At 64.5% G+C, this 13,970-nt stretch overlaps 2 protein-coding genes across 6 annotated transcripts; one reads left to right on the forward strand and one right to left on the reverse strand.

Moving 5' to 3' along the window:
* Positions 1 to 363: 363 nt before the first annotated feature.
* SSRP1 (structure specific recognition protein 1) lies at positions 364 to 8,805 on the reverse strand. Of its 2 annotated transcripts, none has more exons than XM_055814097.1 (17): positions 8,377 to 8,805; positions 7,704 to 7,886; positions 6,773 to 6,958; positions 6,405 to 6,510; positions 5,574 to 5,764; positions 5,256 to 5,486; positions 5,057 to 5,160; positions 4,795 to 4,923; positions 4,200 to 4,421; positions 4,033 to 4,105; positions 3,399 to 3,537; positions 3,213 to 3,258; positions 2,390 to 2,513; positions 1,743 to 1,913; positions 1,349 to 1,440; positions 947 to 1,139; positions 364 to 683 (listed from the first exon to the last, which is right to left on the reverse strand). In XM_055814097.1, exons 2-17 carry the CDS (start codon positions 7,755 to 7,757, stop codon positions 615 to 617), a joined length of 2,130 nt encoding a protein of 709 aa, XP_055670072.1. In that variant the 5' UTR covers positions 7,758 to 7,886; positions 8,377 to 8,805; the 3' UTR covers positions 364 to 614. The 2 variants fall into 2 exon arrangements, with proteins under 2 accessions (XP_055670072.1, XP_055670073.1); XM_055814098.1 differs by having other exon boundaries at positions 959 to 1,139; positions 8,377 to 8,801.
* Positions 8,806 to 9,095: 290 nt separating this feature from the next.
* Positions 9,096 to 13,805, forward strand: P2RX3 (purinergic receptor P2X 3). 4 transcript variants are annotated; one of them, XM_055814108.1, is made up of 12 exons: positions 9,099 to 9,310; positions 9,994 to 10,129; positions 10,221 to 10,292; positions 10,361 to 10,427; positions 10,505 to 10,598; positions 10,689 to 10,766; positions 10,851 to 10,992; positions 11,612 to 11,748; positions 11,824 to 11,917; positions 11,995 to 12,060; positions 12,327 to 12,404; positions 12,602 to 12,862. In XM_055814108.1, exons 1-12 carry the CDS (start codon positions 9,171 to 9,173, stop codon positions 12,722 to 12,724), a joined length of 1,227 nt encoding a protein of 408 aa, XP_055670083.1. In that variant the 5' UTR covers positions 9,099 to 9,170; the 3' UTR covers positions 12,725 to 12,862. The 4 variants fall into 4 exon arrangements, with proteins under 4 accessions (XP_055670080.1, XP_055670082.1, XP_055670084.1 ...); XM_055814109.1 differs by lacking the exon at positions 12,327 to 12,404 and having other exon boundaries at positions 9,098 to 9,310; XM_055814107.1 differs by lacking the exon at positions 12,327 to 12,404 and having other exon boundaries at positions 9,097 to 9,310; positions 11,824 to 12,060; positions 12,602 to 13,805.
* Positions 13,806 to 13,970: the final 165 nt, after the last annotated feature.

Consider the following 13,970-nt stretch of genomic DNA (forward strand, 5'->3'; position numbering starts at 1 on the left):
CAGGCCAGGCAAGCGGCGCTAATCGGACCCCCTCACTCCGCCGGTTCCCCCCGCCGCGGCAGCCCGGTAATGGCCGGGGAGGTACGGGGGGGCTGAGCTCGGGCACTGGCACCGGCTCAAGGCGGGGAGCCAGGAACGCGGGGGCAGGAACGGGGAGGACAGCCCTGTGCCCACCCCGGCTCTGCATCCACAAAGACGCCCTCGGTGGGTTTTTTTTTTTTATTCAATCCAAGTTGCCATGTGAACAGACCCAAAATACAAAAAAAAAAAACAAAAAACAAAAAACCAAAACCCAACCACCCCCCACCCCAAAAAAAACCCCCTACCAAACCACAAGGAAAGAAAAAAGGAAAGGAACCAGAGTATTCAAAAAACACAAACTGATGCAAAACTGCGCTGAGGTGGGACCCAGCCCCTCAGGGCCTCCCTCCTCCCCGGGGCCTCGCTCCCCGGCCAGGCACTGAGGGCAGGGGCGGGGGGCCGGGGGCGCTGCACCCGCTGCGGGGGGACATGACCACCGGCTCGAGAGCCCAAGGCCCAGGTGGCTGCCGCGGGGCCGGCCCAGCCGTCCTCTCGCCGATCTGGGATCCAGCCTGGAGCCAGCCGGGACAGGGCTAATCCGAGCCTGACGCAGATTCCTCCGAGCTGGGGGGTGGGCTGGCGACCCCCTCCTCCTCAGAGTCCTGCGGGCAGGGGACAAAGTCAGGGCAGCCTGGGACAAGGTCAGGGCAGCAGCTCCTGTTCCCCGACCTCTCCCACACCCCACAGCAGGGACAGGGTGGCAGCAGTGACTTGGGGACACGTGTAGCACACAGACAGGCTGCCCACACCACCGCAGACAAGAGGTACCAGAGGGTCCCGGCCCCTGCAGGGACAGGACAAGCAGCCCACGTCCACAAGAGAGAAATGGAGCATACCTGGGGGAGAGGAGCCGGGAGAGCCTTACCAAGACCCTTACCTCCTTCTTGCTCTCTGCAGAAGAGCTTTCATCACTGGAGACAAATTCCTTGCTCTTGAAGCTCTCGTTCATACTCTTGGCAGATGACTTGGAGGACAAAGACTTGGAGGCGGCGCCTTTCTTCTCCACTTTCCCCTTCATCTGCTTCTCCTGCTTCTTCTTCTTCTTTTTAGACCGCTCCCTGCGCATGTGTTGGGAGGGTGGGAGAGGAGAGGCATTACCCTGCTGACCCCACCAGCCCCCTCTCTGGCGCCACAGAGCTGTGGACACTCTTCACACTGCCCCCAGCCCTGGAGAGGCTCAGGCAGCGTGACAGCTGTGGAACAGCCCCAGTTCAGAGGGGCCAAGCCCCGGCAACCCCTGCCAGCCCTCTCTGCTCAGCACACTCACGTCTTGGAGCTCTCTGACTTGCTGCCCCCGCTGTACTCCTTCATGGCCTTCTCGTACTCCCTCCTGGCATCTTCCGCCTTGCGGTCCCATTCCTGCAGCAAGGGCACAAGGTTAGCGGGGCCTTCTCTCCTCCTCCTGCACCACCAGAGCCCACCACCGTCCCCAGCCACACCACGCCCACGCTCCCGCCATGTCCCTCACCACCCTGGATCAAGCCAACACTCACCCACCAGCCCAAAGCCATCACCTCCCCACGGCCACACTCCCCTCCCGCCTACAGAGCGCCAGGTTCCTGAGAACAACCAAGAGCCTGCCAGGGCCCCTCCTGTCCAGCCTCCTCGCCCAGCCTCAGCTCTCCCCGCCAGCAAAGCAATCCAGACGCCCCATCCCTCACCTCTTTCTTCTCCTTGGACATGGCCTTCCAGAGCTCCCCAGCCTTCTTGGACAAGTCTGTGATGCTGATGCCAGGATGCTCTGACTTGATCTTCTCCCGGTTGGCATTCAGCCAAAGCATGTAAGCTGACATAGGCCGCTTGGGAGCATTGGAGTCTTTCCCTTTCTTGCTCTAGAAGGCAGGGAGCGGAGAGAACAAGCGTCAAAGCTTCAAACGGCACCACTTGCTGAAGACTCAGGGCTGCCCCAAGATGAGGGGCCGGGTCTCCGCTCTTCTCCATCCCACCAGTAACTCAGTTACGCCATTCAGGTGAGACAGGTTGTCAGGTGACACCCATGCAAACTCTAAGGGCAAGCAAGCTGTTAGGGACAAGTTCCCCAACACCCAAAAGGACTGTCCAGGGCACACGCAGGGGCACAACACGCCCTTTGGAAGTCTCAACCTGGACTCATCTGCAGGAGGCAGCAAGTCAGGCTTGGAAAACTGACCCAGCTGGGACAGAGCGCAGCGAGGTGACAGCACCAGATCAGGCTGTGGCAGAGGGTTGAGGTGAAGTGCAGCTGATGGGCTGCAACCTGCGTCTCCCCACAGCGAGTAGCAACTCACACTCCCTGCTCTCCACAACCCCACCAGCAGCAACATCTCACCTCTAGCTGCTTCTTGCGGGGCTTGCGGTCCTTGACAATCTTGGCCTTCTTGGCCGGCTTCTTCTCATCCCGGTCGCTGTCACCATCACCACTGGAGGAACTGGCCGAGGCGTTGCTGTCAAACCTGCATGGAGGTGCTCGGCTTCAGTGACAGCTCAAGACCCCCACCCCAGAAAGATGAAGCACGAGGTGGGGGAGGGAGAGCAGCCACAAGCAGGCAGCAAGACTTGCCCCCAAACTCTCCCAGCCTCCAGCAACCCGTAATTGAGACTTCCTGAGCTGAAGCTGTTGTTTGTGCTTAACAGCTCTCAGGGGATTCTCCTTCCACGAACACGGCTCATCATTTTCTCACTTCCTGTAAATTTTAGGCACTCACACCACCACGCAGCTCAACTCCACCAAGATCCACCTCCTCCCATTGGGCTCAACCCAGCTCCCGCTAGCACACACAGTGGCTCTTCACGCTGCTGCGGAGACTGCAATTCCCACCCACCTGCTCCCCCAACTCAGGATTTCACGGAGCTGCATCCCATCCTCCTCCCGCTGTTCTCTTTTCTAGCCTGAACAGCCAAGGCCTCATCCAGGCGCCATCTGATCCCCCCAGCCGCCCTTCTCTAACCTTTCCAATTTGTATAATGTCATTATAATTGAGCAAGCCCAGAACTGCACTTACTTCTCAAGATTTTTAAGACCAGGGATTTATAAAGCAATACCGGCTGTGCCTGGAACATTCCCCAGTGCTCATGTAGCCCCACGTGACACCCTCAAACAGCGCCTTCCAAAAGCCCCCTGCTAGACAGACACCTGCCCAGTCTCTACTCACTCTTCAGCCACATCATCATCCTCCTCACCAGGGTTGAAGGACTCATCTGGAAGGAGAGAGCATAGGGGTCAGCTTATAGCAAGGCAAGGATGGACAAGACTTCACCAGAGATGGGGTGAGGAAGCCTGATCACCAAAGACAGTCCCCTCCGGCAGGCCCTCACACCCACCAGGCCTCAGCCTTCACCTGTCTCCTCCCCAGAGCCGTCACTGCTGTCATTGGCGTTCTCCTCCCGGATCTTGCCCTCCTCCTTCATTCTCTCCAAGTAGGCATCGTGCTGGTCCTCGTCAGAGTCGGCATATTCGTCGTAGCTCTGCTTCATGCCCTGCAGGAGAGACAGCGTGAGGGCTGCGTCCTGTGCTCCCCACACTTGCACACACCCCACTTCTGGAAACTGCAACTCCTGGCATGCTCCTGGGCAGGCCCCAGTCGCATGCACAGGGTGGGGAGGACAGGAGGCCTGCCACGTCCCCTCCTTCTACCGATCAGGGCTCTGGAGAGAGGGGCAGAAGAGTTATCTGGGTTAGGGGGGGGGTCCTCTCATAAGTCATGCTGGAGTTACTGGGTTTAGTCGGGGACCACCACAGCCATGCAGAGGAAACCTGCACCAGGAGGAGGAAGAGGAGAAAGAGGAAGGGATATCGCACGGACCTTTTTCCTCTACAAGGGCAAGGAGAGAAAAGAGAGGTGAAAAAAAAAAAAAGGGGGGGAAAGCAGCAAAATTTTGCAGAGAAAACAGCCCCCCCCACCCTCTCCCCACCCCAGCTGGTGGGCAGTGGTTCCAGCGGGGCGCAGGGAACCAGCCCTGCTCAGCAGGTACCTCCTTGAGGCCTCGGTTCTTGATGTTTAGCTTCTTGGCGTTGACAAAGTCAAATAGCTTCCCATACTCCTCCCTGCAGGACAGGCAGGGGGGTCAGGTATTGGCGGCAGCCAGGGTGCCAGCAGCACTGAGAGCAGCTCGCCCCACACCCCACGCCCCCTGCCCACCTCTCTATGCTGCTGAAGGTGTACTGCGTGCCCTGCTTGGTCTCGATCTCAAAGTCGAAGGAGCGGGTGGTGGTGGTCCCACGGGCAAAGTTGACGAAGGAGATCTCGTCAAAGCGGATGTGCACAGGCGGCTTGTGCACATAGATGAAGCCACGCTCCAGCGGGTACAGAAGCCCTGAGCTGGCCTTGTAGGAGCAGGTGATGCACTGGGCTCCGGAGTGTCTGTGAGGGCAAACATAGCCATCTTACACCCACGGGGAGCAAACGCCCTCCCTGTGCCCACTCCCGCAGTCAGACAGAGGACGTCAGCAGCCCAGAGGAGCCTGGCAACTGCTCCCCCAGCACAAGCCACAAATCCCAAAGAGCCCTATTTCCCTGGCCACAGGAACAAGAAAGAGAGGGGCCAGTCCTGCTGCCAAAGTTGGGGAGGGATCTCAAACAGCTGGCCTCAGGCTACCAAAGCAACAGCTTCTTCTGTCCTAGGGCAGGCAAGGCAGGCTTTGCATCTCTCCCCACCTCCGTGCCCCTTCCTGCAGCAGGAAGATCCCACATTCCGCCATCCACAGCCCCCTTGGCTGGCAGCAGCACGCCTCACCCCTGGAAGTTGCCGGGGACAGTGATCTTGCGATTCACCAGCGCCTTCATGACCCGGCTGACCATCTCGTAGAGGGAGCCCGACATGTTCTTGGTGAGCCGCCCCTCGAAGCGTTTCTCCACCTCCTCCCTGCACAGCCGAAAGAGAGGGCAATGGTGAGAACGGGAACCCATGAGGTTTTGTTACCTCCCTCGCAGCTCCCCGAAGCCCCCCATATCCAGGGAGGGGCGCAAGGCAGTGGCCTTGCAGGAGAGGAACTCACTCATTCATGTTGAGGGTCAGGGAGATGTCCTCATCCTTGGAGAAGAGCAGGATAAGGAAGTGGTAGCGGGTCTGGCCTTGCTTTATCGGGGGGTCCAGGCTGATCTAAAAGAGAAGAGGAGGTGAAGACCTGAAATCCCCTGAAGCCATCACTTGTCACCCTTCCCTGGGGGAGGGAAGGCCCCGCGTTCCCTCCTCACCACAAAGAACATCTGCCGCTGGTCCTTATGCGGAAGCAGGAACAGGCGCAGCACGGTTGTGTAGGGAATCTTGTAGTCGAAGGTCTTGCCGTGAAGGTGCAGGAAGGTGGGGTAGATACGGATGTCATATCGACCACGAGGCGTCAGACACTGCAGCTCCCGGAAGATGCAGATGGCATCGCCGGTGGCCTGGATCACATCCGCCTTGGAGAGGACGTTCTGAGCGAAGGCCTGCAAGGGAAGAGAGTTATGACCAGTTGAGAGTACCCAGCTACCCCACCCCCACCCGACCTGCTGTCCCCGTGGCCAGCCTCTCACCTCCACAGGGTCCACGCCATCCTCCTGGGTGGGCGGCACGTAGAAGCGAACCTCCATGAGCGAGACCTCAGCATCATCATTCTGGTGGAACTCCAGTGTCACCTCATTCTTGCCCGTTGTGCACTGGGAGACGTTGCTGAGGGGGATCTCGAACACCGGCTGCTCCCCGATGTCAAAGGAGAGCAACTGCCCTACAGCAGGCAGGAGGGGAGACGCAGCCCGTCACAGCAGGATCGGAACCACCACGCCATGGGGCATGGGTAAGGTCCCCACTGCAAGGCAGACCCATGGGGTCCTCCTAGATCCCATCTCTAGGAACAGCCTTGGTCTTCTCACAAAATCCAGCAACACCTCTCCTCCCCCCTGCCTCCATTCCCATCCTCCCTCCCAAATCTGCAGGCTTTCTCCTTCTGGTTACAGCCCCGGGAGACAGACACTGATCAGAAGTGAACTGAAGGGAACCGTCTGTTCCCATGTTCCCCTGGACTCAGATCAGGGGGGAGCATTCACCAGCTCCCCTGGCTCCTTCACGAACCAGCAGGCTTGGACAGATGTTGGCAACTCCCATGCCAACCCTTCTTTTTCTAAGTGTTCCCTGCCTGCAAAACCTTCCCCTGGATTTGAGGCCTGCAGGTATCTTCTGCTTTCCTGGGATGGCTAACGTCCCCACCATCCCCAAGAATGCCACTAGAAAGCAGGATGTTGCTCAAGGGACCAGCCGGGTGCTGCAGGAACAGCCATGCTGGTGGGAAACTATCCCAGCTCCCCTGCCTCGGGCTGCACCTGCTGCAGCTGTTCCCTTCCCTCAGCAATGGCATTACAACAACTCACCTCCAAACCTCACTGTCCCCCAATTCCAGCCCTTCACACACAGATCCTTCTCCGCCAGCTCCAGGCAATAGTGGGCCTTGAAGAAATCCGAGAGCTTATCGAACTCCTGGACAACAGCAAGAAGGAGGGAACATCCATCAGACACCACCACATACACGCGCTGCCCTGAGCCCGTAACCAGGACACGGCCTCCCCAGTGCAAGGGAAGTGGCAAAAAAAATGGGGGTCAGCACTGTTCCCGGGGGGTGGTCAGTGCTGTCAGACTTCCAGGGAGTGCAGCTTGACACAGGACAAGCAAAATCCAGCAACTGAATAGATGCCAGCCAGGGACAAGAACAGGACAGGTACACAGGGACCAGGGGACTCACCGATTCCCGGAAACCATCATATTTGTAGACATGGCCGTTCTTGGTGAGCAGCTTGAGGCCGTGACCCAGTGCCACACGCCGCCACACGCCCTCGGCCAGCTCTGAGGCCTGGATGTTGTCCACCTTCCCCGTCTTGCTGTTCTTGAAAATCACGCCCTGGCGGCTCAGCCGCAGCCGCCCGTCATTCTGGCGGGAGAGAGGCAGGTGTGAGGTGGGGGCAGCCCGCCCTGCATGCAGGGGAACAGCCCGACAACACCGACAGGCTCTGGAGCTGGGAACTGCTGGGCACAACAGGCGGCTGTGCATCCCCTCCAGACAAAACCAGGCAACCTTCCCAACTGCCCGCCGGCTTTAGTCCTCATGCACTCCCTGCCACCCGGATCCAGGATTCAAGTGGCCACAAGACTGTCGCCAGCACCCTCAGTGCCGCTATGTTTCTGTAGCTCCCTTGGGCTTTTGGGGACAATGTCCCAAAAGCCAGAGGGTTACAGGTGACCCAGAAACACTCCACACCACTGCAAACCACCACCCCCCGCCCCATGACCCGCTCCCTGCACCAGAACAGGCTGATGGCCAGCACAGAACCCTCCTGCAGTAGCTAGGGTGGACGCCCACAGCTGGCATCCCTTCTCCCTCCTCCTGGAAACATTCCCAACCGCAACCTCGCTCGTTCCACAACAGGCTGGCACTTAAAAGCCCCTGTTGATGCTCCAAAATGCTTCAGCCCCGGAAACGAGGCACCTCCGCTCCCTGCTTCCAGGCGAGATCAGCAAAACATCCTCTGCCAGGACGAGGCAGCGCAAGACATGCTGGGGCAGGGGGAGCGCCCTGCAGCATTTTGGCTGCAAGAGCAGGTCACAACACCACGTGCCACCCACCAGGGCCCAGGCAGGTCTCCCCAGGGACTGTCCCCCCACCCCAGCTCACTCACCATGGACCCCTTCACCTCCTGGTAGATCTCGTTGAACTCCAGCGTGTCAGCCATGGCGGCCGGGGCAGGTGGCAGCACCTGGGCTGCGGGAGGGGAAGGAGGCCGAGCGCAGCGAGTCGTTCAGCTCCCGCCCCAGCCTGGCATGCCCCGGGCCAGCGGCAGGTGGGGACGAGGACAGAGCAGCTGTGGGGGCAAGGAGGAGGAGGGTGAGCAGAGCTCAGCGAAGCGGCTGCGGGGGGAAGATGGCTCCTGGGCCTCCCGCAGGGCCAGGCTCTGCACGCACGGCCGCGCCGCACCCCCGAAAGGCCACGCCGGCCCCCCCGGGCCGCTCTCCTCGCCCCCCAACGCTGCCCCTCGGGGTGGCACGTGACCCACGCGCGGGGGGCGCCCCGGCCGCCCCCGGCCCCGCGCTCCCCCTCCCCCAGCTCTGCCTCGGCCCCGGGCCTCCCCTTGCGCCCCCCGCCCGCGGTCCCTCCAGCCCTGCCCTTCCCCTCCCCAGTGCGCCCCTCCCCCCCGCACCCCAAATCCCCTCCCCGCTGCTCCCAGTCCCCAACCCCCCGACCTCATCCTCCCCCCACCGGGGCCCAGCCCCCGCCCCCCCGCCCCGGTGCGGCCCCGCCGGGCCCGGCCCCCTCCGCACCACCGCCACTTTTCCCGCCTGCGCAACACGAACCTCACGCGGAGCCTCCCTCCCGCCGCCGCCGCCGCCACCGCCGCCGGCGGAACTCGGCCTCACTTCCGCCATAGAGAGGGGCCGCTCTGGGCGCCGGAGGACCGCGCGGCAACGGCGCGGACAGGACCATAGAGCGCCGGGAGGACTACGGCTAGAGAGTACGCGGCGCCCCGCACCCGCTATAGAGGAGGTGGCGAGTGGGGTGGGGCTGCATCAGCTGCTCCCCCGGGCCCCCACCGGCCGCGCTGCCTCGCTGGGCACCGTAGAGCGGCGGGAAGCCTCTGGCTCGCAACCGGGACCCCCGGGCTGGGGGCACCCAGGGGGCGGGGGCGCCCCGGCCCCCCGAGACGGGGCACCCCCAAAGGCCCCCCGGGGACCTGGGACCCCGCTGCGCCCCCCGACACGGGGCTCCCCCGCCACCGGCACGGCGAGGAGGGCACCCGGCACCGCCCCTCCCCGCCTCCCCCGAGCCGTGCCTCCGCCCCCCGCCCGGCGCCCGCCCTGCCCGCACCAGCCCTCGCTGCCTGTGCCCTGCCGGTACCGCTGTCTGTGCCCTGCCTCCCAGCCCTGTCCTGCCCATAGCACCCCTCGCTGCCGGTGCCCCTGCCTGCCCCCGCCCTGCCTGCACCATCCCTCGCCGCCGGTACCGCTGCCTCTGCCCTGCCTCTGCCCTGCCTGCCTGTGCCCTGCCCTGCCTGCCTGCCTGTGCCCTGCCCTGCCTGTGCCCTGCCCTGCCTGTGCCCTGCCTGTGCCCTGCCCTGCCTCTGCCCTGCCTGCCCTGCCCCGCCCTGCCCATGCCGGCTCCGCGCCCCGGCACCCGCTGGGTGACCAGTTTCTTCTCCTACGAGACCACCAAGTCGGTGGTGGTGAAGAGCTGGGTGGTGGGGGCCATCAACCGCGGCGTGCAGCTCCTCATCCTCGCTTACTTCGTGGGGTGAGACCCCCGGCAGGGCCGCATGCGGTGGTGACAGGCGGGTGGCACCCGGGGGGCAGGGGGCTGCTGCCAGTGACACCCGCGGGGTGACAAGGGGAGGGGGGTGATGATTTGTGGCAGTGGGGGGACAGTGAAGGGACAGCTGGGGTGGGGGGGGCAGGGGGTGGCCAGGTCAGGAGCAGCGGGTGTCAGCACGGGTGACAGGGTGGGTGACAGCATGGGTGATAGGGCGGAGGAGGGACAGGTGAGAGGGTGACAAGTGTGTCAGTGCCAGGAATGTCAGGTGTGCCAGCACGAGTGACACGATGGGAGAGGCCAGGAGAGCATGCCGGTGCAGGTGACAGGGGGGTGTTGGTGCGGGTGATGCAAGGGGGACAGCCAGCAGAGCATCCTGGTGCAGGTGACAGGGAGGGGACAGTGTCGGTGTGGGTGACACAAGGGGGGCGGGAGCAGCAGCACGGCCACAGCAGGTGACAGAGTGGGGTCTCTGCCCCCGGGTGCTCCCTGGGGGGGTGACAGCAGCCATCAGCAGGTGACAAGCGCCTGTCAGAGGACTGGCAGCCACACGTGCTGGCAGCCCCGGGTGCCACAGAGCTCCAGCAGCTGGGGGTGGCAAGGGAGGCACAGGCAGGTGCTATGGGGGTGGCCGTCCCCACCGTCACCCTCTGCGGGTGTTGTCCCAGCTGGGTGTTCCTCCATGAGAAAGCCTACCAGGTGCGGGACACTGTCATCGAGTCTTCGGTGGTGACCAAAGTCAAGGGCATCGGGCGCTATGCCGGTCGGGTGCTGGACACGGCCGACTACGTCACCCCCCACCAGGTTCGGGGGTGCCGCCCCACCCCCTCCCCCGCCCCGCCTCAGTTTCCCCCTTGGAAGCGAGCAGAGGGTGATGGGGATGCTCCCCTCCCAGGGCACCTCGGTGTTCGTGGTGGTCACCAAGCAGATCCTGACGGAGAACCAGGTGCAGGGCATCTGCCCAGAGGTATGGGGCTGGGGGGGGCGGGGGGGGCACGCTGGGGTGCACCCCCTCCTCTCACGGCTCCCCTGCAGAGCGAAGCCGAGTACCGCTGCACGGCCGACCATGACTGCCGGGGCAAGAACCCCGCCACAGGCAGCGGTGAGGGGGGGGGGCCGGGGGGGGCCGGGGGGGCCGGGGGCCCTGCCTGCTCCCCACACTGACGGGGGGGCCGGCAGGACTGCTCACGGGGCGCTGCGTCCCCTACAACCGGACCCTGCACACCTGTGAGATCCGGGGCTGGTGCCCGCCTGAGGTGGACACCGTGGATGTGTGAGTGTGACATGGGGTACAGCGGTGCTGGGGCTGGCAGGTGTCCATGCCCCCCCTCCGTGTCCCCATAGACACCCCCTGTTTCCCTAGACCCGTCATGCTGGAGGCCGAAAACTTCACCCTCTTCATCAAGAACAGCATCCGCTTCCCACTCTTTGGTTTTGAGAAGTGAGTGGCGGCGGGGACATAGGGACAGGCATGGGGGCCGTGTGTCCCCCTGGCCCAGGTGGCTGATGGCTGTGTTCTCCCCAGGGCCAACCTGCCGCCTCCCGGCAGTGGGGGGCAGCTGGGACGGTGCCGGTTCCACCCCGAGCGGCAGCCCCTCTGCCCCATCCTGCGGCTGGGGGACGTGGTGCGCCTCGCCGGGCAGGACTTCCCCACGCTGGCCGCCACCGTGAGCCGGGGGACACGGGGACATGGCAGGCGGGCTGTGGGGGCGCGGGGAACTGAGGCAGGGGGCGTGGGATGTGGGGGCACAGGGACACGGGACATGGACCTTGAGGACACAGGGATGTGGGACATGGGGACACAGAGAGGCACGGGATGTGGGGATGTGATATGTGGAACATGGGGACATGGGGATGTGCTGTGTGAGGACAAGGGGACATGGGGACAGAGTCACGGGGTGTGGGGATGCAGGGATGTGATATGTGGGATGGGGGGACATGGGAATGTGAGATGTGGAGCATGGGGATGGGAGATGTGGGGGTGCAGGGCCATGGGCCATGGGGACACAGAGGCATGGGGCGTGGGGATGGGAGATGTGGGTCATGGGGACACGGGGATGTGGGATGTGGAGGCACAGGACTGTGGGACGTGGGGACCTGAGACATGGGATTTGGGGACATGGCGACACAGGGATGTGAGACAGGGGACATGGGACATGGGGATGTGGGCCATGGGGACATCGATACAGGGCACAGGGACATGGGGACATGGGATAGAGGGCACAGGGATGTGGGGACATGGGGCCAGGGGGCCGCAGCATGTGGCTCACCTGCCGGCGGGGGCAGGGGGGAGTGCTGGGCATCAAGATCGGGTGGGTGTGCGACCTGGACCGTGCCTGGGAGCACTGCCTGCCCCGCTACTCCTTCACCCGCCTGGATGGCCTCGCCCGCCCCCCGGCCCCTGCCACCGGCTACAACTTCAGGTACAGCACACGCCACTGCATGGGGACACGTGTGACACGCATGCGCAGCCCAGCACAGCCCCCTGTCCCGCGCAGGCACGCCCGGTACTACCGCTGGCAGGATGGCACCGAGCGCCGCACGCTCACCAAGGCCTTCGGCATCCGCTTTGACGTCCTGGTGTACGGCAATGTACGTGTGGGGCACAGCCCCCGTGGGGGCCACGGTGGGGGGACGCCTCCCCGTGACAGGGGTCTCTGCACCCGCAGGCTGGGAAGTTTGGTATCATCCCCACCCTCATCAACACGGTGGCAGCTTTCACCTCCATCAGCGTGGTGAGTGGTGGCTGTTCCCAGCCCCTCCTGTGGCGGCACCTCCCGGGGGGCTGGGGGGCCCCGCGCACCCCGCAGCAGTGGGGCAGGGGGGGCGGCGGTGCCCCATGGTGACTGGGAGGGGGGTGGGGGAAAACCCCACAGCCCGTGGGGCACGGGGACACAGCAAAGCCCCGGGGTGACAGCTGCCTGGCTCTGCGGGGGCTGTGGGGGTGTCAGGGGGGTGTCCCACTGTGTGGGCCCCCCCACGCCAACGCAGACCCCCCCAGGGCACGGTGCTGTGCGATATCATCCTGCTCAACTTCCTGAAGGGAGCCGAGCACTACAAGGCCCGCAAGTTCGAGGAGGTCAGCCGTGGGGCCGGGGCTGCCGTGGGGCTGGGGGGCAGCAGGTTCCCCTCCGTGAGGGTGTTGGATGAGGCCCCTCGGGGGGATGTATGGGGCTGACCGGTGGGGGGCACGTGCAAGCACCGCCCCCGAGTCCCCCCGCAGGTGCCCTGGCTGTGGGGCAGGAACTAAGCCGGTGGCCATCCACTGCCCCACAGGTGCCAGCAGCCGGTGTGCCCATGGCCCCCACCAGCCCCACGGAGTGTCCCCCTGGGGCACTGGGGCTCTGCAGCCGGGACAAGCAGTCCACCGACTCAGGGGCCTTCTCCCTCGGCCTCTAGCCCTGGGCGCTGTGGGGCAGCCCCCCACCTGCCCCCCACTGCAGGGCACCCCTGTCTGCACCCGGCCGGAGGGGGCCCCACCGTGCTCCCCTCCAGCCCCCCCACGGCTGGCACCCCCTTTCCCAGGCTGTCGGTGGGACCAGGCACAGGGGACGTGGGACGGCGGGAGTGAGGCTGGTGGCCATGGGACAGAGGTGGCAGTGGGGACAATGTTGGGGCCATGGCGGTGGCAGCAGGGGCAGAGGGGACCAGGCACCGGGTGGCACTGGGGTAGCAGAGGGACAGCAGGGGCATGAAGGGTTAGAGGGGCAGGATGGGGGTCCGGGACAAGTGGTGGCCTCAGGGATGGCAGAGGGACATGGGGGATGTTGGGGGATGACACAGGGGATGTGGGGAGGATGGGGTGACACTGGGGGTGGCAGCGGGACACAGGGCTCCAGGGACGTCCCACAGGGGCCACCCAGGTGGGCACTGGGGCTGGGGTGCTCAGGGTGTGCAGACAGGGGACAGCCCTCGGGTATCACCCTGCTGTGCCTGTGCACCCAGTGCCACCGTGGGAATCTGGCCCCCTGCCACAGCCTCCTCACCTGCATCGGGGCCTTTGCCTGCAGCCACACTCCTACTGTGCTGTCCCAGCATCCCCAGTGTCCATCATTGGGTGCCCCAGACCTGTCCCACTGTCCCCAGTGCTCCCCTGCGTGCCCCAGCCCTGTCCCAGCACCTGCAGTGCCCCACCCCAGGCGTCCCAGCCCTGTTCCAGGGTGCCCCAGCCCCATTACCCCGCCCCTGCCCAGGTGCCCCAGGTGCCCCTCAGCAGGTGCCACCCCACATCCCCCTGGTCCCCACTGCTGCCACATCTATGGCCAAGGGGGCTCGGGGGGGCGTCTGGGCTGGGTGCTGCTTCCCGGGGCAGTGGGTGCTGTTGGGTGCCAGAAGCGACCCCCGCCTCCCCAGAAGATGGGTGCTGGGGACACGTGGGCTCAGCCCCCTCGGTGCACCCCACTTCTGTGACCCCTCCCAGCACCTCCCCACTCCCAGCCAGCTGGACCCCCCCACCCCAATAAACCTTTGGCTCACAGCACCCACCCGTCTGCAGGCTGGGGGGGGGGGGGAGGGGGGTTACGGGGGGACCTGGGGGGGTGGGCTGGGGTGCAGGGGTGGGGGAAGGGGAGGGCAGGACGATGCAGCCGATTGCTGGGGGCGGGGGGGGTGTGCATGGGCCTGGTGGCAGGGTGCCACCACAGCC

The sequence above is a fragment of the Falco peregrinus genome, chromosome 9 (assembly GCF_023634155.1).
Source record: "Falco peregrinus isolate bFalPer1 chromosome 9, bFalPer1.pri, whole genome shotgun sequence".
Classification (NCBI taxonomy): domain Eukaryota; kingdom Metazoa; phylum Chordata; class Aves; order Falconiformes; family Falconidae; genus Falco; species Falco peregrinus.

Bases quoted from the DNA above. Each gene is read 5' to 3' on its own strand.
- SSRP1 (XM_055814097.1), bottom strand. From the start codon at position 7,757: ATGGCTGACACGCTGGAGTTCAACGAGATCTACCAGGAGGTGAAGGGG. The intron at 4,422-4,794 runs GTGAGGCGTGCT...TTGCCCTCACAG, and splicing joins GTCCCCGGCAACTTCCAGGG to ACACTCCGGAGCCCAGTGCA. The intron at 3,538-4,032 runs GTACCTGCTGAG...TCTCTCCTGCAG, and splicing joins AGAACCGAGGCCTCAAGGAG to GGCATGAAGCAGAGCTACGA.
- P2RX3 (XM_055814105.1), top strand. From the start codon at position 9,171: ATGCCGGCTCCGCGCCCCGGCACCCGCTGGGTGACCAGTTTCTTCTCC. The intron at 10,293-10,360 runs GTATGGGGCTGG...GCTCCCCTGCAG, and splicing joins TGCAGGGCATCTGCCCAGAG to AGCGAAGCCGAGTACCGCTG. The intron at 10,428-10,504 runs GTGAGGGGGGGG...GGGGGCCGGCAG, and splicing joins GAACCCCGCCACAGGCAGCG to GACTGCTCACGGGGCGCTGC.